This window comes from Ochotona princeps, chromosome 13 (genome assembly GCF_030435755.1).
Source record: "Ochotona princeps isolate mOchPri1 chromosome 13, mOchPri1.hap1, whole genome shotgun sequence".
Lineage (NCBI taxonomy): Eukaryota > Metazoa > Chordata > Mammalia > Lagomorpha > Ochotonidae > Ochotona > Ochotona princeps.
Window position 1 is genome coordinate 37,336,773 of NC_080844.1, and position 26,720 is coordinate 37,363,492.

A 26,720-nucleotide genomic window follows, 5' to 3' on the forward strand; every position below is an offset into this window, starting at 1 on the left:
TTTATTCTTATCTCTCAGCTTTGCTCCTTTTGAGCACACAATTAAAAGTTTGTGGAAAATGGAATGAAAAGATTCCTATTTGAAGTGCAAAAATTTCAAAATACATGTATAGGAGGGTTCTTTAACAGGATCCCGGAAACTATTAACTATGAAAAAGTATGCATAGATTTCAAAAAGGTTTTGCATCAAAATAAACTTACATTTTAATTCCATTTTTCCATAAAGTATTAGGTATCCTCATAGTTCCAACTTCACCTTCTAAACTGATTTTCAAGTTGATATCTGTATTATTGTGGGTCTACAGGATGGACATGCTAATGAGCTGATACTTGCTCAAATTACTTTAAAAGTACTTGTAGTAATAGGCACTGTATATATTAGTTAAGTTGCCATGCCTGATGCCTGCATCTCATATTGAAGTGCCCTGGTTCTCGTACTGACTCCTCCAATTCAGCTTCCAGCTAATCTGCACCATGAGAGGCAAGAGGTTAGGGCTCAAGAGTACTTGTTATCTGGACATGTCTCTTGGGAAAAGGGGATTCATCCTTTAACCTCCCCCCACTCCCCAATCCCACCCACATGTAGCTTCCCAAAATATTCCATCTAATCCCAAGCATTTTTAGGAAGCAAAAACCATCAGGCTGGCCTTCTCCCTGCAGACAGTTTAAGATGAGAAGAGACAGTGGGACTTGTGATGATCCTGTTTGGGCCGGGGGGGGGGGGCTATCTCTATCCCCTGGCTCACTTAGGTCATGAGCAAGTTCAAGTTTCATTGCAGATTTTAATCTACTGGGCAGGACCCTGGAAGCTGCTACCTTCTCTGAGCTTTCCATAGACACCTCATTCCAGCTATCCTCCCTCAGTTACCACCACTGTGGGCTATCCCTGGGCACAGGTGTATTTTGTTGGGTGGGTTTTCAGAGAAGAGTTAGCATATTTCCACCCATAGCACAGGCCTGGGGAAAAGCCAGTAGATATGCCTAGATCTCTAGTATCCTTGCAGATAAAATCATCTAACCCTTGCGTGGTGAGTGAAAGACAGGCTGATGGGGTTGGAGAAATCACTGTCATGCAGGCTGGTGACAACATTCCTGTGGCTGCCCTAGAAAAGGTATTCTGCTCAGCAAATAAATGGCAAAAATTCCGGACACCTCTCCTCCTGCAAGTCATTTACAAAAGTTCTAGGCATGACAGGCAAGGATTCCTTTCTTCCACCCTAGAGGAAGGCTTGATACCAGGGTCACACCTCTATCTTCTGCTGTGATCTGAGTCTCATTACAAAGAGAAACCTTATTAGTACCTATTACCCACTCCTAAGAAAATGAAGCATTTATGGACCATGGGTTAGGTGCTTCCATACACTGCGTGACCTTTCCAACAGTCCTTTAAACTCTCCCATTTTGTGTAGCAGGTGAAGATGAAGCTCAGAGAGAGCCTGAGCGATTCATCAAAGGTCTTAACAGCAAATCGTGTCCTAAATCAGTCTCTCCTTCTATCCTACCCTGTTCTCCTTACTACTGAAAAACCACACAACTCCCCTTACACTTCAAAAATGAGGGCAAGCAGGACTAAGGCAGCGAGCTTCTGTAACACAGTGTTCCATGAATGCATGTAGATAAGGGAATGCCACTGGAGAGCTTTGTGTGACTAACCCTAATCCCTACCAGACTAGACTAGCTAATCCCAATTCTGAAAGCAGCACCAAATATTCCTCTTCTCTACTCATTACAGACTAGGAAAAAAAAAAAAGAAATCTCACCACTGAAGGAAACGGACTTCTCATTTCCAAACTCAAACTAAAACAGAAATAAGAAATGACATCCATTTTTTCACAAACTAGGAAAGGGGCTGATGAGTTGAAAGCATTGTCCTAAAAAGCAATGGCATAAATATAGAGGCTGGGAATAAACACAGACACCTGTGGCCAACAAGAGCTTTTGCATCCCTGGATCTGTGGGTGCAGCGACACCGGCTGATCTCTTGATGGGCAGGAAATCTGCTGATGACAGACAGGGAAAGAGATGGAGTGTCACCTCTCACTTGTAAATGTCAATTAGCTCCATCCACTTCCCATTCTACATCTTATCTTCTAGTGCACAAAGACTTCAGCTACCAGGATGGGACACATATTTTTCTGAACATGAAACTCTAATCAATGGGATGGCATCCTTCTTGTTACTGTGAAATACATGTGGCAGTTAATAATTAAAAACTACAAAAATTACACCCAGTTGAAAGGTTTTATTGCATGCTATTTTTCCAAGATGGCAGTTGGTACCTAAATTGATCTCAGAGCCATTTTACAGATGTCCCAAAGTTTCTCTAAATCAGCCAAATGAGTCTGATGTTGGAACAGCTACCTAACACTCTTCTACCAGGAGATGCGCTGGTTGCCACTTTAATGTAGCTGGCTGAATTCTAACAGGGTGGACTACCTCAAATCTGTCTACCAAAAAAGCAACTACTGGAATATGTTGGAAAGATACAATGCTGATAGCACAACATTCTTGACCATGAAAGACAAACATAAAACACAGATTCTAAAGAAATAGCTGGGTTTTTGGTTCAGATAAGACATAGCTGGGCCCGGTGCAGAAGCCTAGCAGCTAGGGTTCTTGCCTTGCACATACCAGGATCCTATATGGGTACCAGTTCTAATCCCAGCAGCCCTGCTTCCCATATAGTTCCCTGCTTGTGGCCTGGGAAAGCAGTTGAGGACAGCCCAAAGCCTTGGGATCCTGCACCCATGTGGGAGACCTGGAAGAGGCTCTGGGCTCCTGGCTTCGGATTGGCTCAGCTCCAGCCATTGCAGCTGCTTGGGGAGTGAACCATCAGATGCAAGATCTTCCTCTCTGTCTCCTTCTCTCTGTATATCTGATTTTCCAATAAAAATTAAATTAAACTAAAAAGACACAGCAAGCACAGAATGCCCTGTCTTTCCAATTGAATTGAATCACGCGACTTGAAAACAATGCATGGAGGAGCTATTGCAAGACATTGAGAAGTAACCAGTAGCAGGTGAATTAAGGAAGAGACAAGAATCGGAAGCAGCACCAATCAGCGGCATTTCCTCCCAAGGCAGTTCAAAAGCTGCATGTGATCAGCAGAACATGGACGGAAGCTGCAGTCATTCTCATGCTGACTTAGAAAACAGGAAATGGGCTTCCTAAGACTCAGAGAAACAGGAGAAATCTTTGATTTCCTGCCTCCCTCTCACCTCCCTCCACGTGTTCCTTTGTCCCTCCTTTCTTTCACCCTTCCTTCTCTCTCTCTCCCAAGATGTGATATACAATAATAAAATTAAAACGTTCAATTCATCAAAAAACCTATGACAGTCCAAATGTATTCATACTTAACAACAGGATTTCAAAACACACACAAAAAAGCCTGAGAGATAAAGTAAAAGGCTTGACAGTGACAATAAGAAGTAACAGTTAGTGCATAGCTACACAGCAAACTACTCAACGGAAATTGAACAACAGTGTAGAAGGACTGAACACCACTAACCAACTAGGTCTGATGGAAATTTATAGAATGCTCTACGTAGCAGCAGCAGCTGAACCCCCATGCTACTTAAGCTCGGATTAGAGATGACACGCTGGGCTATAAAATGCAACTTAGGAAATTAAAAAGAATTGAAACCACACAAAGTAGGCTCTTTAATCATAATGTAAACAGAGTACAAATCAGTAATCAAAAGATAAAAGGAATATCTCCAAATATTTAGAAACCAAGCAACGTACTTCTAAGTAGTTTATGGTCTCGAGCAAAATAAGAGGATATTTCTAACTGAATAAAAATACAAGTCCAACTTACCAAATTTGTGAAGTGCAGCTAAAGGAATCCTTGGAAAGACATTTTAACATTAAATAACTGTACGACTGATTAACTCAAATGAATAGCCTTAGCTACCTCTTCTCAAGAAGTTATATAAAAAAAGAGTGAAATAAATCCAAAGAAAGTAAAAAGAAAACAAAAGAAAATAACAAAACTGAAGCAAATCGGCAACAATCATATCTAGCAAGAGTGACACATAAACAAAGGAAGGACACAAATCATAAAATCAGAAATGAAAGAGGAGTTATGTTTATATCCTGTAGACACCGAAAATTCAATCATGCACTACAGTGAATGACTCTGTGTACATAAATGGAATGGCTCACATAAATGCACCCAATTTCACAGAAACCTTGAATTGCTACAACTCAGGATTAAATAAATAACCTGAACAGTCCTTCAAATATTTAAAAATCCAAATTCATGCTTAAAAACTTTTAGCAAAAGAAATCCAGGACCAGCTGATTTCCCTGGTGAGTTTACCCAAACATTTAAAAAAAAATCACATCAATTCTATACATAATCTCTTGCAGATAATAAGAGGAATTGGATAATGTTTTCAATGCATCTATTGATGCCTTTCTTGTTCTACTACTGGCATAAGACAAAGACATTATAAAAAATATATATACAGAATATTTCCCCCAAAACATAAACACATACAAAAAAATCTTCACTAACATATTAGTGTATTGAATATACCAATATTTCATTCAAAAATCACACTATAAACAAGTGGGGTTTAATTCCAAGAACATACAGTGGTTGATTCTCTATTCTGCTGTCAACAAAGCTACCAGCCCAAGCAAGACAAACATCATCTATACATTGATGAATAAGGACTTGGCAAAATTCAACATTCATTGATATTAAAAAAAAAAAAACCTCACCAAACTACAAATAAAAAAGAACTTCTTCCATTTCAAAACAAAGGAATATATAACAAGTTTGCAACTAACATGACACTTAATGGTGAAATGTTGAATGTTTTCCCCCTTATGACTGGGAATCCAACACATATATTCTCCTACTCAACATTTTGCAAAATTATCTAGAGAACTAGCCAATGCAATATAGTGGTAAAATAGAAAAATAATATGTATTCCTACATACCACCCATGAACAAGGAGAAATTAATGTTTATGACATCATTTATAGGAGTTCAGAAACATGTGATACTTAACCATACATCAAACCGAAAAAAACACACAGAATCACTGTAAGGAAAATTTCTGAACACTGATCAATGAAGTTAATGATGACCTCAATAAATGGGGAGAGTTCCACCACAGATCATGAGATTCAGCACAGAAAAGATGTCAGTGGCATTACAGCACAACGCATTAAGCAGCCAGTTCAAGTCTCAGTATTTGCTTCTAATCCTACTTTCAGGTCATGTGTCTCGGAGGAAAGTGATGATGGCTCAAGCACCTAAGTCCCTAAAACCCATGCATAGCAAATTAATGGAGTTCCACGTTTCTGAGTTCAGCCTGGCCTGGCAGTGGCTATTGTGGGCATTTGGAGCATGAATAAGACAGGGGATCATTCTCACACTCACACTTCCCCCTTTCTGCCTTTCTACATAGGTTGGTTAGTTGGTAGGTAGGTAGATAGATAGATAGATAGATAGATAGATAGATAGATAGAAGTGTATTTTTAAAAATCAGCAGGAATTCATAGACAATGTGTCTCTAAAATTTATATGGAAAGACCAAGACATTAAAATAGATAATTTTGAAAAGAACATAATTGGAGGAATCATATTACCTGATTATAATTTTAAACCACAAAGCATTATTTCCAGACCTTGAAACCTAATGAATTTGGACTGATTGGATCTCGGAAATGCCTGAGGCTATGGCAGCTCCGTTCTTTTCATTTTCTCTCTTTTGGCATGAGAGTGTCGGTCTCTGTTATCCTATGATGGTCCCACTATTACACTGGAGAAGTAGAATGTGTGTTTTCTAGTTTCACAGAACTCTGGACACACAGTGTCACCTGTGGACATTTAGATGACATTTGAGACACTTGATGTTCTTCAGATGAGATCTTGGATTTAAACTGACCCTGTAAGGTTCAGACTTCTGTTGATTTGTGGATGGGGTGAATGTATTTTGCACCTGGGATGGGTGTGGATCTTTGAGGATTGAAAGACAGAATATGGCAGAACAAACAGAAACCCCAATGATATCCACACCTTAACCCCTGGAACCTATGAGTATCATATCATCTGACAAAGAACAATAGATAGATGAGATTAAGTTGATGGCCTTCGAGATGGATTCTCCTGGCTTGTCCAAGTGGGCCCTAAACATAACTCCAAGAGGAAGGCAGAATGGACTAAAGAAGAGGACATAGATGTGACAGCAGTATCAAATGTTACATCACTGGAGTGATGTGATGAAGAAGTTGGGAGACAACACATGCAGCCTGCAAAGCTAGAAAATGCAGGGAGAAATCTCCTCCTACAGAGCTGGCTTGTTAACACGTGGGCTTTAGGGCAGCAAGACTCCCTTTCAGAAGCCGAGGCTCCACAAGAGCAGGAGGAGGAGAACAAATGCACGTGGCTTTAAGCATCTGCATTTGCATCTGCAGCCAAAGGACACCAAGACAGGGCTGGGTCACGCAGTCACTGCACACTTAACACTCTGAGAGAAGAAATTTCAAATTCAAAAACTTACAAACTAACTAGGAACAATAATAACATGCAAAGTTGAGGACTAGCAAAGTATTCACAAAGTCCATATCCAACAACCCATCCAGAATACATCAGGGAGTTGTAAACTCAACAGTAAAACAACCCAACTGAAAAACCAGTCAGCTGCTTCACCAAAAATGATACACAGGTGCTCAGTACCAGCAACCATTAGGGAAACACAGGTGGAAACCACAGCAATACCATGACACACCTACTAGAATGGTTCAGATAAAAACACTGGCAACATTAAGTGCTGACAAGAATGGAGAACAACTCCCACTTTGTTGACAGGAATGATAAACGGTTTAGTCATTCTGGCTAACACTGTGGAAATTCTTTTTTAAGTTTAAATGCAAACTCAACATATACTCCTGGCTGTTTGACCCAGAAAAATGAAAACTTCCACCTACATGAATTTCTACACAATTATTTAAAACTGAAAGCAAGCTAAATGCTGTCCAATGCATGAATGCCTAAACAAATGATGGCACATCCATAAAACACAATACCATTCCGTAATAAATAAGAACAAGAGTATTAATGCATGCAAGGATCTGGATGGATCACAGAGAATTATACTGAAAAAAAAAAGCTGATGTCAAAAAGTTATATTCTACATGATTTCATTCACCAGACATACTAAAAACAAAACAAAACAAAACAAAAGCTATAGTGATGGAAAGCAGATACATGGTTGCCTGGGACCAGCTGGGGTGGGGGCCAAGGGGGTGGAGCACTCACTCTGACTGCAAAGTGGGAGGGTAAAGGAATTTAGGTAACATTGAAACTATTCTGTATGCTGATTTTTGATGGTGAATGCATGACTCAACATGTAAGTGCTAAAAACCATACAGCTATACACAAAACTAATTTTACTATATGTTTATTTATAAGGTAACATTAAAGATATGCATAATGATAACCATGTCTGACTCTTAGTGAGGCCATAAATCTTTAGTATTTATTATCTTTATTATTGTATTTTGAGAAAGAATCACAGAGGGGAAGAGATAGAGAAATCATGCATACACTAATTCACTCCCCAAAAGGCCACTGCAGGGCAAGGCTGAAAACAGGAGCTAGGCATTTCATGAGGGTCTTCTAAGTGGGTGACAAATGCCCGGCCACTTGGGCCATCTTATGCTTCTTTCCTCATGTGATGAGCAGGAAGCTGTATCAGAAATGGAGCAGCTGGAAAATCAACTCTTTGTACCACTACACTTGCCCCAGGACCACAGAACATGGCCCAAAGAAATGCAACTACCTAAATGCAACTCCATCTCTTTACTAACATTGAGGATTAATCAGTTCAAAGTCCCATCGCTGTGTCTACATCATCTAAGTTATTGGCTAATTCTGATATGATCCTTAGGAGGTTTAAAGTTACCCATATTTTCCTCCTTTGGAATATCCCTTTCTTCTTGTCAACACTGTTTAACCTACTGGATTTCACTCTGCTGGATATTCCTCCATGCCCGAAGTCCACCACACCAAACACTGACTCATTGACTTCATCCTTCAGAATGTTGAGACTAAGCTGTTTAGTTGTCTTATGTCTCACTCAGCAAAAACATCATCAATTCCCTTCCCTGCTTAGCTACAGCACCTGATTTGAGCAGCCAATCCCCCATGCTATAAGGCATTATGGTCTAAGCAAGACAGAGATGTCTGGGACCACTTCAAACAGAGGCATTGCCCAGAGAACAGGAAAGAATATGTATTTTCCTTTTGGGGCGAAAAATCTTAATTTTTATATCACATAGTTTGGCACGCTGGCAGAAAACCCAGGATACTAGCTTCATAAATCTTGCAAAGAGGTTTCTATTCTTGGAGGCTATTGATCTGCAAATAAAACCAACCAGCGTTTATATATGTGAAACAATTTTCTAGAGGAAGCAGTGTCTACAGTGGAGAAAAACCGTGAGCTAAGAACACAATCACCTAGTAGAGTTACGGCCCTAGCTCAGCTGTTTCCCCCACCTGTTGTGAAATCTGAAGTCATTTTCCTGTTTTACCTTTCAAAAAGCTAGGGAAATGCCATTCCTTCCTAGCTTTCCTTCCTAGCCTACAGCCAAAGAAGAGTTGGAAACGTTAGCTCCTTTGCCTCTGGCACACTGTCCATACAAGTCTCAAGAAAATGCTTGTGTATCTGATCCAATAAAAGTGACTGAAATGAAAATGTAAGCAAAAAAAAAAAAGTCATACAATCTTAGGATACTATCAGGATTCTAAAGTTGTGCAAAACTCTTTGCTATATGCAATCAGTAGCTGTTCCTTGGTTGGCATCACCAAAGTCTATAAATAGTCCCATCAACATTCTAAACTTCTTGTTCTGGACACTGACCACTTACTATTGGTTGGCAGCTGTGATAAGCAGAAGACTTAAGAAGTGAATCTAGGGCCCAGCGCAGTAGCCTAGTGGCTAAAGTCCTCACCTTGCATGTGCCTGAATCCCATATGGGTGCTGGTTAATTCCCCAGCTGCTCCACTTCCCATCCAGCTCCCTCCTTGTGGCCTGGAAAAGCAGTCAAGGATGGCCCAAAGCCTTGGGATCCTACACCCACGTGGGAGACCTGGAGGAAGCTCCTGGCTCTTGGCTTTGGATTAGCTCAGCTCTGCCCATTGCAGCCACTTGGGGCGTGAACCAGTTGACAGAGGAAGACCTTTCTGTCTCTTCTTCTCTCTGTAAATCTGACTTTCCAATAAAAATAAATATTAAAAAAACAAAGCAATCTGAAATTTCATTCCTTGTGGCTTATACAGCAATTTGAGATTTCTCCTTGAATATGCAAAAGTAGAGGACGGTGCTTCCAAAGCACAAGTTAAAAAGTTGAAGAGGGAGAAGCCTAGGGGGACTCTGCCCAGGGCGCCCAGGGAGGTGTGTGCTCTCAGAAATCGCTCAGCTTGATGGGACCAAAGTCTCCATCAAAATGACAGCCCTTGTTTCACATGGGCTGTAATACTGTCACTTGGTAAGAACCAAGGGGAAGCAAAGCTCCTGCACGGCTTGTCACATATCCAGTTCTGCCTGCTTGTATTCCTTTTGCAGCTCTATTCTTCCCAAGTATCAGCTCTGTACTTATGTAATCTCTCTCTATGTAGCCTGTCTCTTTGTACAGCCCCTGCCAAAAGCCAAATGAAAGAATCCATATGTGACTACAATTATAAAACCAAAAGGAAAATATTAGACGAAAATATAACATTTGGGGGTTTCTAAGTTTGTTTTACCTTTAATGCTAGGCAGACAGTTTACACAAATCATTTTGCTGCAAAGTAAAGAATAATGAGTTAAATGTGTTCCCTGTCACCATCAATCATGTACGTTTGTCTTTGATGGACCAAACATGAAATGACTTTCTAATCACATTACGGGAAGGGAAGGAGAAGAGGGAAAGAGGTGGAGAGGGAGCCCCAACTTCTTTTTATTTTATTCAGAAGTTCCATTGACATTTTCTGGCAATCTTCTTGACACACTGCCTGGGCATCTCTTGGCTAATAATGTTTGCCTTGAGAATTTGTAAAGGTCTAAGAACTCTTTAATTCAATGTTCTAGAAATTATCAGGGTCATAGGGGAACTGAATCCCTGTTAATAGCTTATGGGTTGCTTCTCCCACTCATTGAAAAAGTTTTCACTAAAGTTGCTGTACTTTCAGGAGGGCCTTAGTGGTCTTGGGCAGAATGAATATTGCAAGGAAAGTCAGGTTCTTATGTGAAAGTCTGTGATCTCAAGAGACTCAAGTAGGAAGGAAAGATATCCAATGACTTTAACCCAAATGGGATGCTGAGGGTTAACAAACTCATTGCAATTCATGGGTGCTTGTTTGGATTTATGAATTTAAACAACACACTGAGTGGATTCCCTGAAAGTTGAAATGGTTTTTAACCAAATTTACCAAGTCTCTGTAAAATCCTTGCCAGGATTATAAAGCTTTACATTCAAAGTCTCTACACAGATTCAAAGCTTTAATTTGGCAAAGGAGCCGTGTACAGTAGCAAAAGAAAATTTCAGTACCCCAAACAAACTAAATTGTAACACACTGCTGCTCCTGGTCCACTCCCACATACTTGTCTATATCAGAAACCAGCCCATCTTAGTTGAAGTCAATCAGTTCTTCTACTCAACAAATATCTATTGAACATCTATGATGAGTCAAATGCTGTTGTACATATTGAGGATTCAACAAATAGCCCTTCATTGCTTACATGACTCTGGGAAATTAAGGCAATGAATAATAAACAATGACACAGGAGGAAAAGAAACCTAGAAGAGTCAATAGATGTGAGACTATCTGGGCTGTGCAAGGGGATAAATTGTTAAAAAAAAATATGGTACTTTCTTCCATATGGAAATTTTATACTCATTCAGTACATCAAGGAGAATGTTTGCATCCTTGCTAGAGAGTTGAAATGGGACATCTACTCTCTGTAGTGATTCCCAGAAGCACCAACAAACTTGATGAGCTTTGCACTTTCCACGGAAGCTACAGAACCATAAAGCAACTCTCCAGGAGAGGTATACCAAAATCACAGATTAGAGAGCTCAACATTGTGAACGTGTCCATTCTGCCCAAGAGAATCCAGAAACAGACTCCAACAACCTAGGATACTGATAAGGTACTGTTTCTTAATCTAGGTCACATTTAATGTGAGAACATTGGTCTTACGAATATTTAACAACATATATATTTTCTCACGCTTCCTTTTTCTGTTTTAATATTATATTTCCACTGAAAGTCTATTTTTATGGGTGGGCATTTAGCCTAGTGGTTAAGATACTTGCTTAGGCACACAACATACTGCATTGGAGCGTTGGGGTTTGACACCAGGCTTCAAATCCTCACTCCAAGTTCCTACTAACACAGACCCTGAGAGCCAGCAGTGATGGCTCAAGCAGTTGGGTTCTGCCATCCACATATGAGATTCATACCATGTTCTTGGTTCCTGACTTCAGGCCCAGGCCAGGCTATTTCAAGCCTTCTTCTTTCCCTCCTTCTCTCTTAAACAAGTAAGTTTGCATTTAAGGCTTTTAAAATTTCCTTCAAAAGTACAACTCTAGCAATTATAAAAGAAGTTCTCAATAAAAAACAAACAAAAATGGTTAAAGACTTCATAGTAGGGAACCTAGCAACTATTTACGAACATCCCAGTCGAAAGAAGCACCAAGTACAAAGCCCTAGAAAAGCTGAAGAGAGTGTGGTGAATATGAAGAACAAGGCAGCACTTGGGACAGGAAGCCAGCAAGGTCACAGGAACCCAGATTTATTCTGAGGGCATTGTAAGCACATTATTTATCATTCACTTATTCATTCATGAGTCAGAGACATGAGGTGGACAGACATAAGCCTCCCATTGCAGGTTTGTTACTTAAAAACCTGCATTGGCTAGGGCCAGGTCTGGGCCAACGTTGGGAGCCAGGAACTAAATTCAAGTCTCCCACATGTATCTGGTAGGAAGTTAATTAGTGGAGCCACCACAGTAGTCGCCTATGGTTTGTACTGGCAGGAAGCTAGTGTTGGGAAATGGAGGCAGGAAGTGAACCCAGGCACTCCAATGTGGGGTGTCAGCATCACAGCCAAGGTCTTAATCATTAGGATGAATATCAGCCTCTGTGAGGATTTTATTCTGGTGTGATATGCTATCACAGGGGGACTTGATTCCTGCTGAGCTTCACTGAGGAAAGATCAGATGGACAGGAAAAGGGTGAAGGATAACATGCCAGGTGGGAGGCTGTGATTTGGACCCAGTTACCAGGGGTGGAGATGGTAAAATGTACTCAGATTTGGGGTTTATTTGGAAAGCTGAATCAAGATTTTCAGAACTGATGAGGAGGCAAAAGGACTTAGTTTGAGCAACAGAAAACCAATGCCACACCGGAATAACAAAGCTATGGACAAAGAACAGGAATTCAATTCTGATTCTGTTAGGTTTGAGTTGAGATCGGACCTGCAAAGGGAAAAGAAGAGCACAAGTAAAACAGATTATGGATTCAGGGACAAAGTTCTGGATAAAGAAATATATTTGAAGTCATCTTTGTATCTGAAAGCTGTAAGAAGAATTACAATCTCCAAGGAAGCAAATACAACTGGGTTTTTTTGGGGGGGAGGGCGTTGCTTTCTACTGGTAAAAAATAGAGCCCAATGTTAGGACATCATGTATAGTGACATTACTCGCACTTCTTGGGGAGCCTATCTCATTGCTTCCCCAGCGATGCCCACGCTGGCCTATCACCTCTTTGATGTTGTGACCTTTGCCCTTGCAGAGCTGCCTAGAGACAGGGGTGACAAGACCCACAGGGTGGGGCTGTGCACATATACACTCATACATTCCAGCTGCAGCCTAAGGATGCTGGTGTGATTAGCATGTGACCTAGAAAACAGCAGGCGTCCAGGGATTCGCTATTCAATCAAGAGCTCCCAAACAATGAACTATAAAAAGTTAAAAGTTTTGCTAAGATAATACACCACCTGAGGTCTCCTCCTATCATGAGTCCTATATTCTGGGACCAATCTTCCTGGTTTTGAACGCTTGACAATGTTAACTCCAAGCTGCATAACCACAGGATGCCCTTGTTCAGGACGCTGAACTTTTCTGAATATCCTGTGTCTGCCACTATAAAGTGAGGACCACAGCAGGGCCAAGTATGGGCACAATCACAGCGAGAACTCAGTGAGGTGAGGCACACAAAGCGTCAGCAGAGGCTCAATACATGGTTAAGACTTCAGGTTTTTTGAGCTACTGTGCAAGGCTTTTGTTTATATTTCTAGCTCCCAAGCTAGGTTTCGTATACTCGCATGTGTACACACACACATACATGTTAATGTAGTCTTTTTAGGGGCACTGAAATGATTCCTTTGGCTATGATTAGTGCAAGGACTATATTATTGCTGAAAACTTCTTTCAACGAGCAAATGATTTACATGTCCAGTCATGGCCATTCCAGCCAAGTTACAACCTGAGTAACATGGACTTAATTTCTCTAGTGCTTCTTCATTCAGAAACAGGACATGTGATGGAGACGGCGACATCGTGATTCACATTAAATAATATTTCACCCATGAATTCAAAAACGTGTGAAATCGAGGACAAAATATAAATTCAACCCCTATTTTCTTCATTCTCATAACTTATTCACTCAACAAACAAACAAAGAGTATATATCAGGTTTATGGTTGTATGCATGCAGGGTGTAAGTGTGTGTTTGCAAAATGGTAAATTAACAGAGTTTAAATAGTTGGTAATTTGAAGAACTACTTCAAGTACTAAATTCAAAGTCTCAACGTAGAATAATCAAGAATTTTAACATGTTATCATCTTTTTAAACATATACATGCACACAGATACAATTTATCAAGTTGAAGAACAGCTAATCTTAGAATAATAGCACAGTTCATAAGACGGCAGGTGCAGCTATGGCTTGCAACCTTACAAGCTGAAAAGAAAGTTTAGTATACATGGTAAGACTCAAAAACAACAAAAGAATCAATGGCTCTGAAATTGCATCATGTGAGGGAGCCAAGCAGAGAGGAAAGGTGGCCTCTTATTCAGGGAGGATACACTGGCAGCTTGGCTAAATAAGCACATTGTGTTGGTCTTCACAGAAGGCATCGGAGATCTCCACTGCCGCCTGCCAGGCCAGTGGCAGGAGATTAGAGTGGCAATGAGCAGACTGTCCTAGGCCCTGCTGATAATGTCGATGTAGATAAGTCACAGGTACCGGGACATTAACGTGCATTCCTTAAAGGAACTCGAGGGTGAAAACAAAAGACACACAACAGCAGCTACTAATGACTCCTAGGTTATCAATCTCAGCCCCTTTCCTGAACATATCGGACATGGGATTAGTATGATTTGTCAAATGCTACCACAGTAGAAACTGCAAATGCCATGCTTTGAAGATCAACTGGAGACCATTAAGAAAAAATTCTAAACATTAGTTAGTATGCTTCAGGAATGTTATTACTATTGAAGATGTGGGCCAGGAAATTGGCATTGTGGCACAATAGGTTAAGCATCCCATATCAGACTGGTGGTTCAAGTCGCAGCTGCTCCTCCACTGATTCAGCTTCCGGTTAATTCATCTGGAAAGGTTCTTTCTGTTGAGCACCATATCCTCACTCTCACTTTTGCCTCTGCGGTTTCACATCTAATAAAAAGCCTACTGGCTGTCTCTATGCTTCTGCCTGAAGGAGACCTTCCCTCTTAAACAACCCTGCTTCCCTCCGTCGTCTTTGTACAGGAGCAGAAGCAAGACACACACAGTACTTGCCCAGGGCCAAGGGAAAGATGAGCCCACACTTTGGCTTCCAGAAATGCTAAGTGTTCCCAATAGATCAGGGGCTACCAAAGCTTCCCTTCTTCTCCCACCAACCTCATGAGCCCCATTCCTGTTGCAAGTGCTGGAAAATTCTCTGCCAGAGGATGGGGGGGTCAATGGGTGGGGATGTGGGGAGTGAGCGATTTCAGTAAAGAACTACCCATATGTAAATATCCCTCTGTACCTGCCTCCCCCAAACAAAAATAAGTGAGGTCTTTGTGACACGGGAACAGGAGATAAAGCACAGAACATACCAAGGACATTGCTCACTGTGACCTAAAAGAGGACGTGAAATGTGGAGAGTGAGAGTGATACAGAAGAGGGACAAACAAATAAGGCTATCCCTCTGGTTAAAAAAAAAAAAAATCTACTTACATATCACCAATCTTAGCAAATTCCAACCCAAACTACCCCCATATCAAAAGGCCAATTTAGAGAGTGACTTCCAAACACAGGGGAATTGGCCTGGGACAGAATTCATATGGGAACCTTACCCCAGGAGGGAAATGTGTTTTCGGTTACATCAGGGCCTAGCCCAGACTTTCCCACAGCTCTTCCTAAATAGGAACTTGGCAATGAGATCAGCAGAGCTGGAGGGGACGTCCTTGGCTTGAGAGGTGAGGCCCTTCAGGGTCCTGAGGAAAGTTGGGCAGAAGTTCTCCCCACTGGTAATAACACTGAAGAATCAACCTCACATCCCTTTTATTAATTTCCTTGACAGGCAGCTCTAGTTACCACGCAGGCACCACAAAATCAAAACACAAGCATGTCAAGTGGCCCCATCTGTGGTGGGGCCTGCCAAGGCTCATGTCACATCAACACGAGGAAGCAGCTCCCAACTCCCCAGACTGCATGCTTGGTTCTGTAAGCAATCCCCCTAGAGGCAGAAAACCACCAGAGCTCCGCTGAAGGACCAGAGGAGCTTTGGTGACAGCCCTCTCTCCTGTGTCTAGGTTTCTTGTGCTAAACGTGAGAGCCTGGGGAGACTCAAGCCCACGTCTGGCTTTGGGGCTTGTCTCTAAACTTAGCCACACAGACCTCCCTCCTGCTTCCCTTTAGCCTACATAGAGTTTCAGCCATGCAGGAAACATGGCAGCTTAGATTAGGAAGATGACTAAGGCAATGCAATAACCTTCTTGGGGAGGCTGAGTCTGAGTTCACAGATCTACTGAGCTGAAGTGTCTGGGCGCAGAATGAGCAACGCAGCAAGTCTTTAAACCAAGGAATCTTACTAAAATCACTGCAGGAGCTCCAAAACAACTTGTTCTTCTTGTAGAACAATGCTGACCATCTATTGGCTAAATGATGTTACTTAGATGGGTACAAAGGGTAAGGACTCCCACACTAAGTAACAGCTCATTATGTCAAGGGTGAGCATTAACACATCTCAGCCTTGTACTTCCCACCCACTCTTCTCTGGCAGCCAGGATCCTTTTCTCAATTCCATAAAACAGCTTGTTAGTGATGGATGAAGCACCCATGGCAGCCATGGCAGCCAGAGGCCTCTCTTCTTAGATCTCAGAGCCTCTGGGCGACTTGGTAGGATTGCCCATCTCCAACCTCAACCATTATTCAGTCAGCTGGTTATACCACAGGAAGGAGGATGCAAACTCAAATTTCAGGGGCTGACTCTATCCATCAGATCCAAATCAGAAACGCTCAAACTAGACACATCCATGGCGCTTTGTTGGCCACTTTGGCTGCCTAACCTACAAAACATCCAAGGGTAATGACTAGAGTCACTGTTAGCTCACGCTTCAGAAGGCTCCTTTGCAAGAGTCTGGAGCATTAATTCAAAGTTCTGGAAACACATTGCTGGCCTGGACCTGTGAGGATGGAGCTGGCTCTTTGTCTCCTCGCCTAAGTTATTCCAGTAGGTAGCGGCCACTTTGGGGGACTTGGGAGTGGCTGCCCTGCCAGCTCTAGGAGGTACTGGCTGGGAAGGAGATGAAGCCATCCAGGCTGACTGTCTCCCAGTGTGAAGGCCTCAGTTCACTGTTTCACTCTCCATTCAAATAACCATGGCATGTCAGCTCTGCTGGCCTCCTTGATTGTACAGAAATAAATAAATGAATTATGTTGTTGGGGTTTGGGCTTCGGCACAAACACATGGTTTGCATTTATCCACACAGTGAGAGGTCTACCAGCCACTTGATATAAAAGAGCAAAATGATAATTCTTTTCTTTAGGCACTCTGGTGCCATATGGAATGTATATAAATCATATTTTTGTTTTAACAGCGGAGGCTTTGTTGATAGATAAACATGTGGTTTATCTAAAAAAAAAGAGAGAGAGGACTGTGCTTTGAACAATCATTTAATGGCTGTGGATGTGCCAAATAAAAATAAAAACATAATTTTGAAAGGAGCTGGCCTTGTGCCCAAATCTGTAACAAGGAATTTCTCCTGAACCAAAGTGGTTAAGGCCCATCGATCTGTTTTGAGTTTAAGCCGTGCTCTCTACTCAACCCCACGACACATGGAATCCCAGGCTAATGCACTCTAATAAGACAAGACGTTACCTTTATGAACGACCTCATGGAGAAGAGATTGGCGAGCATCGTGGAGAGGCCTTGGGCCAGGCAGCTCTGGGCTATGAAACCCAACTTGAGTTCTGCAAGGCAGATTGCGTCATCACCCTCTTTCCAATTCCAGCTTGGGATGTTTAGCAGATGGGCCTGGGGAAACAAAACCAGGTATGAGACCTTGCTTTGTCCAACGTTCAATTGTTTACAATCTCTTCTGGGAAACAATGCACTGCCCAATTATTTGGGGTCATGCAGATTCGTCTCTGTTTTGCTTTGCTTTTTGCCTGGGTCTGGCACGTGGTGGTTTGTTCTATTTACAGCTTTGCCAGACTTCAGTCTCTTTGGAACACTGTTCTTGTCCCCACCAGGAGTCCAAGTCCTCTCCTCTGGCTGGTTATGGAGCCAGAGAGAGCCCACAGGGGATTTCCTGCGGTGACAGATCCATCACAGCGGTGATGAGGATATCTAACTAGGTTGGTCGTACTTTGGCTCCTGCAGTGGGCTGTGTCAGATGCCTGGGCATTTTTCTTTTTCTTTCATTCTTTTTAAGCTGTCTTCCTAGTATTTCAGATCAGTGACCCCTAAACTAGAGCAGGCAACAAAGTCAGAGATGGCACATATACATATTGCAGGCCCCACGACCAAGTCTGTGACTCGGGGGGACTGGGGTGCAACTGGGGATGTGCCTGGTGTGTTTGAGGGGATGCTGCTTCTGACGCACTATGAGAAGCACTGTGCTAAATCACTGGGCAAATCCCAGTGTTGGCCTTTCACTGTGTGCTGCAAGGTGACAATGAGATCAGATCCCAAGACAAGGACCTAGACAGCTGTGGTCATCCAGTTGTTTTTAAGTAGCCTAAAGTGGACAGTGGTAGATAATAAGAGTGGGCTTCAAACAGTGGGAGGAAAATGGAGTTAGAATATAAGTTTATGGCCCTGGTACAGTAGCCTAGAAGCTAAAGTCCTCGCCTTGCACATGCTGGGATCCCATATGGGCACCGGTTCTAATTCCGGCAGCTCTGCTTCCCTTCCAGCTGCCTGCTTATAGCCTGGGAAAGCAGTCAAGGACAGCCCAAAGGCTTGGGACCCTACACCCACATGACAGACCCGCAAGAAGCTCCTGGCTCTTGGCTTTGGATTAGCTCAGCTCTGACTATTGTGGCCGCTTGGGGAGTGAATCAGTGGATGGAAGATCTTCCTCTCTGTCTCTCCACCTCTCTGTATATCAGACTTTCCAATAAAAATAGAAAATTTTTTTAAAACAATAAAACAAGTTTATTTTGGTGCAAAAATTTTTCTTTCAATCCAGGCATCATTTGTTCATAAAACATGTTTGTCATGAACGTTTTGAAGATCCTCCCCCTATATTGGATAAAAGAAGCAAATTACAGAAAATTCTCCAGAGTTGGAGAAATCAGAGGAAAAAAATACAGAAAAGATTTACAAGGCCTAGTGTCAAGTATAGCATTTGGGTTTAAAAAAATCAGTTACAGAATTTCAAAATGATATGACCTCACTTGGTTGCAGACATAACAGACAATGAAAACAACAACAACACATAGAATAAGGAAGGTTTAAAAGTGTGAGTAACAAAAACCTCACTGAAGGAGCTAGCCATTTGACACACTGCAGAAAAAGGGCTTTGCTTGCTAGAAAAATCATGCACAGATCCAGGCACTTGAGCACTTCATCCTGTTGTGAAATAGATAGATGGATGCCAGAGTACTTGATTCAGTTTCAACAGACAGACTTGAAGGAGCAAAATGATCCATTGCATTACTCTCAGAGCAAAGTGACAAAGACAAGAAGAGGTGAGGATTCAGGAAAAGATCTCTGAACACTGGTTAAGACAGCCAGCCACACCTGGCCCGGCAAAGCAGCATATCCGCTTGGGGCCAGGACAGCTGTATCTGAGTGCTTGAGATCTGATTGGTCCTGGTTTGTTCAAGCAGAAAGAATCAGGGCAGGCTGGTAAATATCACATGAAAACAGGTTTCTAGGTTTGTTTCATAAAGGTGGTTTCCAAGGACACAATTTGTCTGATACAAGAAGACTACCACCAAAAACACAAGGTCTTCATCCCTAAAACTAAATTGTCATCCAAGTGAACTCTGCTGTGCATGGGAGTCTTTCTGAGCCCCTGCAGGTGTCAAAAGTTCATGACCCTCAAATTAGTTCTGCCCATGTATCAGCAGACAACAGGAGCACCCTTTCTTTGAAGACAATATGTGACAGGTTGTGCCAGGATAATGGAAGAGGCTGTGTGCAGAGAGTAAGGTCAAGGCCTCATGCTCTGCTGACAGAAACACCACTCTGATGACATTGCTTTTTGCAAAAATCTGCTTCTCTCGATCATGCTGAGTCATATGCTAGCACTGATTCCTCCCAGGGGAGATGGCTCTGTCCTCCCTGATGTAAACATGGTTGAAGCAGCCCCGAGCCTAGGCCACAGCAGAATGGAACCTGTGCAAGACTCAGCGTCAGAGAACCCAGCTCCCTGCCACCCTGGGCTCTGCTTTGCACCCACTTCTCTTCCTATGCACACCTGCTTACGAAGCCGCCTTCTCCCTTCACTTCCTTAGCACTGTAGATACCACTTCAGCTTAAGTAGACAAATATCCACTTGCAGTTAGATCCTCTAAGGAAAAATGGAGAGAAATCAGCTCTGAGAAATAAACAACTAAATCACTGTATGTGAAAGAAACTTTGGGTGGTCTAAGCCCCAGAGACATATTACACAGCTTTCATACATTCTTCACACACACACATGCAAAACTTCTCCAAGGAAACCTCTCCTATACCCTAAGTACTATCCAGGATACAACACTCAAGTTTCCAGGCCTTGGGTTCCTCATGTTGTCACCCGGTTTGAATTCTTTAGACATACTTTACATGTTACTACATAAGAATGTTAAGTTGGTTTCATGACCCATGCTTCGCAGCTTCCCTTTGGGCCCTCGGATTTTCTCCAGTCATGGGCCAAGGACTAAAGGTGATATACCAGAGAATGAGAGGGAGGTCTGTGTTCATGAAGCAAAGAGCACCTAGGAACTCAAAGTCATTGTATTTAACAACTTTGTCCTCTTCCATGCGAGGAAACTGGAGTCTGGTAGGGGATGCCAGGCTTATCAAACACATAGGAGATAGGGGGAAAATTTGGAGATGTTAAGGAACAGGTGCGACTGCTACTGCACCAGCCTCATCTCATGGAGAAGAAATAGAAAACCACAAGAGATGCATTCCAGCCCTAATTCCAGCTATCTGGACATACAATTCAATTTACGAAAGTCACAATGAAGAACAACAAACAAAACAAAACAAAGCCATGAGAAAGAAAGCACTGTAATAATATGATTATTCAATGGCAAGGGCCTCCAGCAGGGAAGCTCAAAGCAACTAGCATCCACATTGGGCAACTGGCAGATAGCTTCCAAGTCAAAAACAAAAGGCTCTCTTTCTGGAGTCAACCGGGAAAATCTTTTGTGAAAGTTATCAATAGGCAAACCATTGTGCATGATATTTTTCCAAGACACCATGAACCCACTCTTGGAGAGCTTCTGGCCATGTTTCTCAGATCAGCAGCTCTGTCCCACCTTTCTTTTGCATTCAGAGATGGTTAGACTAAATGTACTTCTCTCCATGGCAGATTTGTTGATATTGTATAGATCTCTTTGGAGAGCAACAGCCCTTCTCCATGAGGCCTACTCTTAGAAAACACAGCTTGCTCCAGTGGGCTGTGGTTCCACTGAGAGCGGATGGTGGCTGCGAGTGTGCCTCTTAGCTTACTGGCATCGAATGAGCAAAGTTTGTACCCAGCAGAGTTGTGTTCTCTCCACGACAGAGCTCAGCATCCCTGGTCTGCAGTTACACCAGGATGCTAAAATGCACAGATGGTCCAATGAGGACTAAATGAGATAATGGATGTCAAAGCTCTTTGAAAATCATAAAATGCGACACAAATGTCTGTGATTATGATGATGACAAATGCAGGGCCAGTTTTACAGGGAGAGAAAGTAGGCAGTTTCCCTACATCCCTCTGTGCTCCAGGACGTCACCATCACTAGCTCACAGAGGGTTGAAATGGTTTCTAATTCAGGGCCGGTGTCCAATGACAGGAGGAAATGTCCCTTGGAACATGTTCATTATATTGTCAATTTGCATGCATATCTCAGGTTTTCCCAAAAGCGAGTTTTAATGAGTAGAAATTTCTGGGCATTTAAGACCGGTATAGAGAGAGTGCCAAGATATCAAGAGCTAAAATATTCAAGGGGAGAAGAAAGAAAACATGTTAAAAGGTTAGGGAGAAGCTTGTTGAGAAACAGAGCAAAACTGTGGAGGAAAATGCATAATGTCCAAATGGAACTCCATGAGGAATGAGCTCGTGGTCATGACCAGGCTTTCTGTCCTTCACTGGAATAGTAGAGAAATGCGCTTCAGTCAGTCACTCCACCTCTGGTCTTTCCTAATCTTACAAGGATCTGCTAGTGATTTTTGCCTAACCCTGAAAGCCAAATTTGTAGATAATCCTCAGCAAGAAGTGTTTTAAGCAAATAGTTCATGGGTCAGCAGATGACCTCATCATTGTTCTGCATGACTGCAATCCAGAGATTTGTAGAAGACATCCGGTTCACTATGATCAGTTGACCAGGTACCATCTGCATCTTGGATCTGTTGAGTTACTTTGAGTTTGACAAGAATCATGTAACAGAAATTCTCTTTAATTTTTTGAAGATGCTACATCAACCATCATTGAAAGGAGACAAAAAAAAACTGAGAAAGAACTGACATCTCTTTCTAAACATACAACACTAATTGAGCCTATTCAATCTAAATTCAGCCAAAAATCTAAACAAGAGCTTAAAGTACTCCCACACTCAAGGAAATCTCAAATAATAAATGAAAGAAGGAACACTCCCAGCAGCAGGAGCTGTCACCCGTCACAACCTGGTTAACACAATTCACCTCCACCTACGGGGGCTGTTGTCTAGGTGGATGGCTCTTCAGCATCCTTGAGTTCTCAGCAACAAACAGGAGGACTTGATCACCAGGCCCACTGGCTGAAGAGCAACACGTGCAGAAGAGCCACCTGCCGAGGGCTGGGCGATACTTGGCAGTGGGCAGCAGTTCCAAGTGGTGGGCCAGTTACTGACAGCCGGCTCCACTCAACAATAGCCTCTGTCGGGCCTCTGCAATGGGTTAGCCATTGCCAGCAATTAAGGGATAATGGCATGGTGCTGGTACATTTGGCAGAGCGGGGATTTCCCTGGGTCACCGGATGGCCTATTTCGCAGGGAATATGGCTGGTAAGAAGGGGCACACTCTCACTCATCACCCAGCAGGGAGTTATTCTGCACAGACAGGACACCTGGCTCCAGGTGTGCAGCAGCCTCCAGCCTCAAAGCTTCATTAAGGAAGAAAACTGGTGCCGTGTCAAACCCTGAGCAAGGTGCCACCTTTCCTCCCCCAAAGCTGCCTTCTAGGGAGTTTACTGACTGGCTGAGTGCAAGAGCATCAGTGCCTTTGAATAAGACTGGAGTCAGGTTTACTGAAGGGCAATCACAGGGAAACAATGCAGACACTGGCCTTTGCTTTCCTCCCAATCAATGCTGTATTGTAAGCTAAATATTCCTTTGTATTGAATCTTTGGAAAATCAACTTTTTTCCCCTGAAATCACCTCTGCAAATTCTCATTCTGAATGTAAGAATGCTCCCTCGATTCTGGTTTCAGATAGAAATGTCCTGTCACCCACCTGGTACAATCTGTACACCTTAATTCCTACACTGCCAAGAGTACAAAACCAGACTCCTGTCCCTGCATCTACTGACATCCTCTTAGAGTGAGACAGAATGCTAACTGCACGGTAGGGATTCAATATAGAATGCAGCAGTGCAGCACCTAAGAAAGGAAGCAGTAAAATGGAAGCATGGATAAAATCTAAAAATACATCAAAATTGCCAAAGCTGAGAGTTCTGTGAATGCTTCCTGAAGGAATTAATCAATGTATGAAGAGTTTCCTCCCAGTGGCCAGCTGCAACCAAGGAGTTGGGACTGGAGAAATGCATCAGGGGGATTGATTCTCAATTTATTTAAGAGATGAATGGATGAAGGCAGAGAGAGAAAAAGCGAACGCACTTATCTGAGTTCATTCCCCAAATGCCTCTATAGACCCAGGCTGAATTTGGGAGCTAAGAATTCAGCCCATGCAGGAGATACAGACCCAACCACTTGAGCTCCCAGCTGCACATTAGAAAGAAGCTGAAATTTGGAACCACAGCAGAGACCAGAACCCAGGTATGCACTCCAATGTAGGACAAGGGTGTCTTACTCAGTGTCTTAACTGTTAGACATCCACCTCTGCTAGGGAGATTTTTAAACTTCTTCGCTCAGGCCCTTGAGTTGCACTGGTGTCTGTGTGAGTGCCTGCAGTGCAGTGGCTGCCTGGGAAGGTGAGAGACTGGAACGATAGCCTAGACTAGATCCTCACTGGCTTACCTTATTGTGATACTGCAGCATCTGCGTGATGATCCTTATCTTCGGATGGTAGTTCTTTATGGAGATGACTCTGAAAAAGAAGGAACCAAAGCTGAAGCAGGGCTGGCCTTACCCACAGAGTCTGAGATAAAAATGAATCTGATTATCTCCAAATGGGGCTTCTGTAGGGCGAGCAGCCAGTGACACCTACAGGAGCTACATGCACTGGACCAACTTCACCTGGATTTCCACCCCTCATGTCTCGGCAGTGTGAGCAGAAAACAATAGCGGCATAACAATAACCCTCCTTCTGCATCATTGGCACCCCATTTGGGCACCACTTTGAGTGCCAGCAGCTCCACTTCTGGTCTAGCTCCCTGTTTATGGCCTGGGAAAGCGGCAGAGGATGGCTTAGTTCTTTGGGCCCCTGAACACTTATGTGGGAGAACTGGAAGAAGCTCTAGGCTCCCAGCTTTGGATTGACTAAGTTCTAGCCACTGCGGCCATGTGGCGAGTGAACCAGCAGATGAAAGATCTCTTTCTCTCACTCTTTTCTCTGTAAATCTGCCTTTCAAAACAAATATTTTTTTTAAATCACAAACAATCATTGTCTAATTCTTGAGCTAAAACTATGGAGTAGCCATTGGAAGTGCTGGTGTGTGTGTGTGTGTGTGTGTGTGTGTGTGTGTGTGTGTGTGTGTTAGAGAATCCTCAGATGGGGATTCTCTGACAGGGGTCATGTGCTTACTACACATGTGGAAATAGAAAGCAAGCACAGAGCATGAGGTCCCGGACTTGCGTCACCTCATATCCTGAGGGCCACCCAAAGGCAACATGCTCTGGGTTGTGACCCCTAGTTAATAACACTTATGTGACAAATCAGCCAGGCATCATGACAAGCGGTCCTGATTGTCCCATACCCTTGGCCACTCACAGAAATGATTGCTAAGCAGGGCTCTTAGGATAAGATCAAAGACTCAGCCTTTCATAGCTAACAAAATCTAAAGAATAACTCCAAGGTGGCTTAGAGACGATTGCAAAGGCCCTAAGTGTGATGGGGTGGTGGGGACCTGGGGTGGGGGGCGGTCACAAGCTGGTGGAGAAACCTTCTTCACTGCCTTCAGCCCCTACCCAGCAGGAACCCACTTCACCAGCTCCTATCATCCAGCCCTCACTTGTTCTCAGCAGTGTCAGTCACTGTACTGGATGTGTGTTGGGGGTGGGGGAGCAGGAGAGGAGAGGGATGGAAACACCTGGGCTCCAGTCCCAGCAACTGCACGAACAGACTGAGTGACCTTCAGGAAATCCCTGAGCTCTCAGTTCCTGCTTCCTCATCTGGTCACTGGAGGCACTGGTACCTGCTTTATTTACTTCACAGGCTTGGTATGAGCAGCAAATGGAAGACCAGATGTGAGAATGCTTTGAAATCATTAAAAAGCTCTCTCCACGTGTAAGTTATGGTTTTTGTCATTACCGACTCTGTCAGAGGTGACATTGTACATTTCCTTTTGTGACAAGGAAGGCTAAGGAATGGAATTCCACAGAAAGGTCCACCTCCTAAGCCTCATTAGAAATTCAAGTGCAGTCAGTTCCTAAGACCACCCCCCGAAAACTTCCCGCCTGGCCATGCTCCCTGCCTCACCCCTTCTTATACAAAGATAGGAGAGAGAAGGCAGCCAAGGAGCAGTGTGAGCTGAGAAGTTGCAGCTTGGGAATTCAGGAAATGGATCACACTCCAGCTTTCCCACCCCTACACAAATCCACCCCGGGCTTTTGCACTTGATGGATTTCATTTTCTTTTTGAAGAAGTGTTGGGCTGGGCCATGCTTATAACTCAAGGATTCAGAGCCTCAGTCAGCCCTGGCCATGCAGTTGCCAGCACTAGGCAGTTCTTGGTACTCCCTCATTTCAAATGGATCTCTGACATTTTAACTTCAGAAGGGGCAGAATGGCAGAAGGAGGAAAGAGGATTATACAAATAAGGGGAAGACAGGACCCATTCTTAACCCTGAACTTGCCATTTCCCCTGCCTACTGACCCTTAGTTCTGATGTTCCTTAATGAATGGCTTGATTACATTTCAGATGCTCCGTGTCCCTAGTAATTCCTATGCCTTTGTATCCTGCCAATCACCCTGGTACCTAAATGTCTTCATAGTGACTTCATCAGAGTTGAAGTGTACATATAGTATTATGATGGAGAAAGATGGCCATTTCCAAATTGTTATTCATTTCTGTCATTTACATTTAGATAGTTTCTTAAAAACCCTTCATTTTCGTTACTTCAAATAACAGGAAAATCAGTCAAAAGGTGGAATTCCTATTTATTAATAAAAAAAAAAAACCAGTGGCACACCCACACACGAAGCTGGTATGGTCACTTTCCAGGTGTGTCTATTGGGGGTAGAACCAGGTGTGAAGCCAGGCCCCATTCCACCCTCTCTGCAGCCTGGCAAGGAGTCAACATGACAGCTTCCATGAAGCAACTGTACCAGCAGCGTGTTGCCAGCTCCAAGTGAAAGAGAAGATTGAACCAGATGTTCCCTGCCAGACACAAGGGCCAGATGCTGTGGGGAGAATGCAAGCATCCAAAGTGGACAGGAGGATTCCCCCACCTTACCAAAGGGAAAGCTCCTCTCCCTTGGGGTCACTGATGAAAAACAAAGACAAAGGCCCTGACCGCAGCAAAACTCCCAGCTCCAGAGAATCAAGCTATACAGAGAGGGGAGTTTTTGCCTAGACCAAAGTATGTGCTGGGTACAACCAGGTGAGCCTTCCTGGGAGTATGCTGAGAGTGATATTTCTCTATCTTGTTCCAAACCAGCGTTCTGCAATTATGCTAAAGAAGAGACCAAGTGCATAGAGCCGTTAAC

At 43.0% G+C, this 26,720-nt stretch overlaps 1 protein-coding gene across 9 annotated transcripts in view; it reads right to left on the minus strand.

The window, feature by feature from the left end:
• The window catches only part of KCNMA1 (potassium calcium-activated channel subfamily M alpha 1), a 665,861-nt gene that overhangs the window by 167,972 nt on the left and 471,169 nt on the right, over positions 1-26,720 (minus strand). For all 9 annotated transcript variants that reach the window (XM_058671049.1, XM_058671047.1, XM_058671046.1 and 6 more), the window contains exons 13-14: positions 23,871-23,940; positions 17,372-17,527 (exon numbers count right to left, since the gene is read on the minus strand). In XM_058671049.1, coding sequence (XP_058527032.1) covers positions 17,372-17,527; positions 23,871-23,940 — 226 coding nt within the window. The remainder of the gene's footprint in view (positions 1-17,371; positions 17,528-23,870; positions 23,941-26,720) is intronic.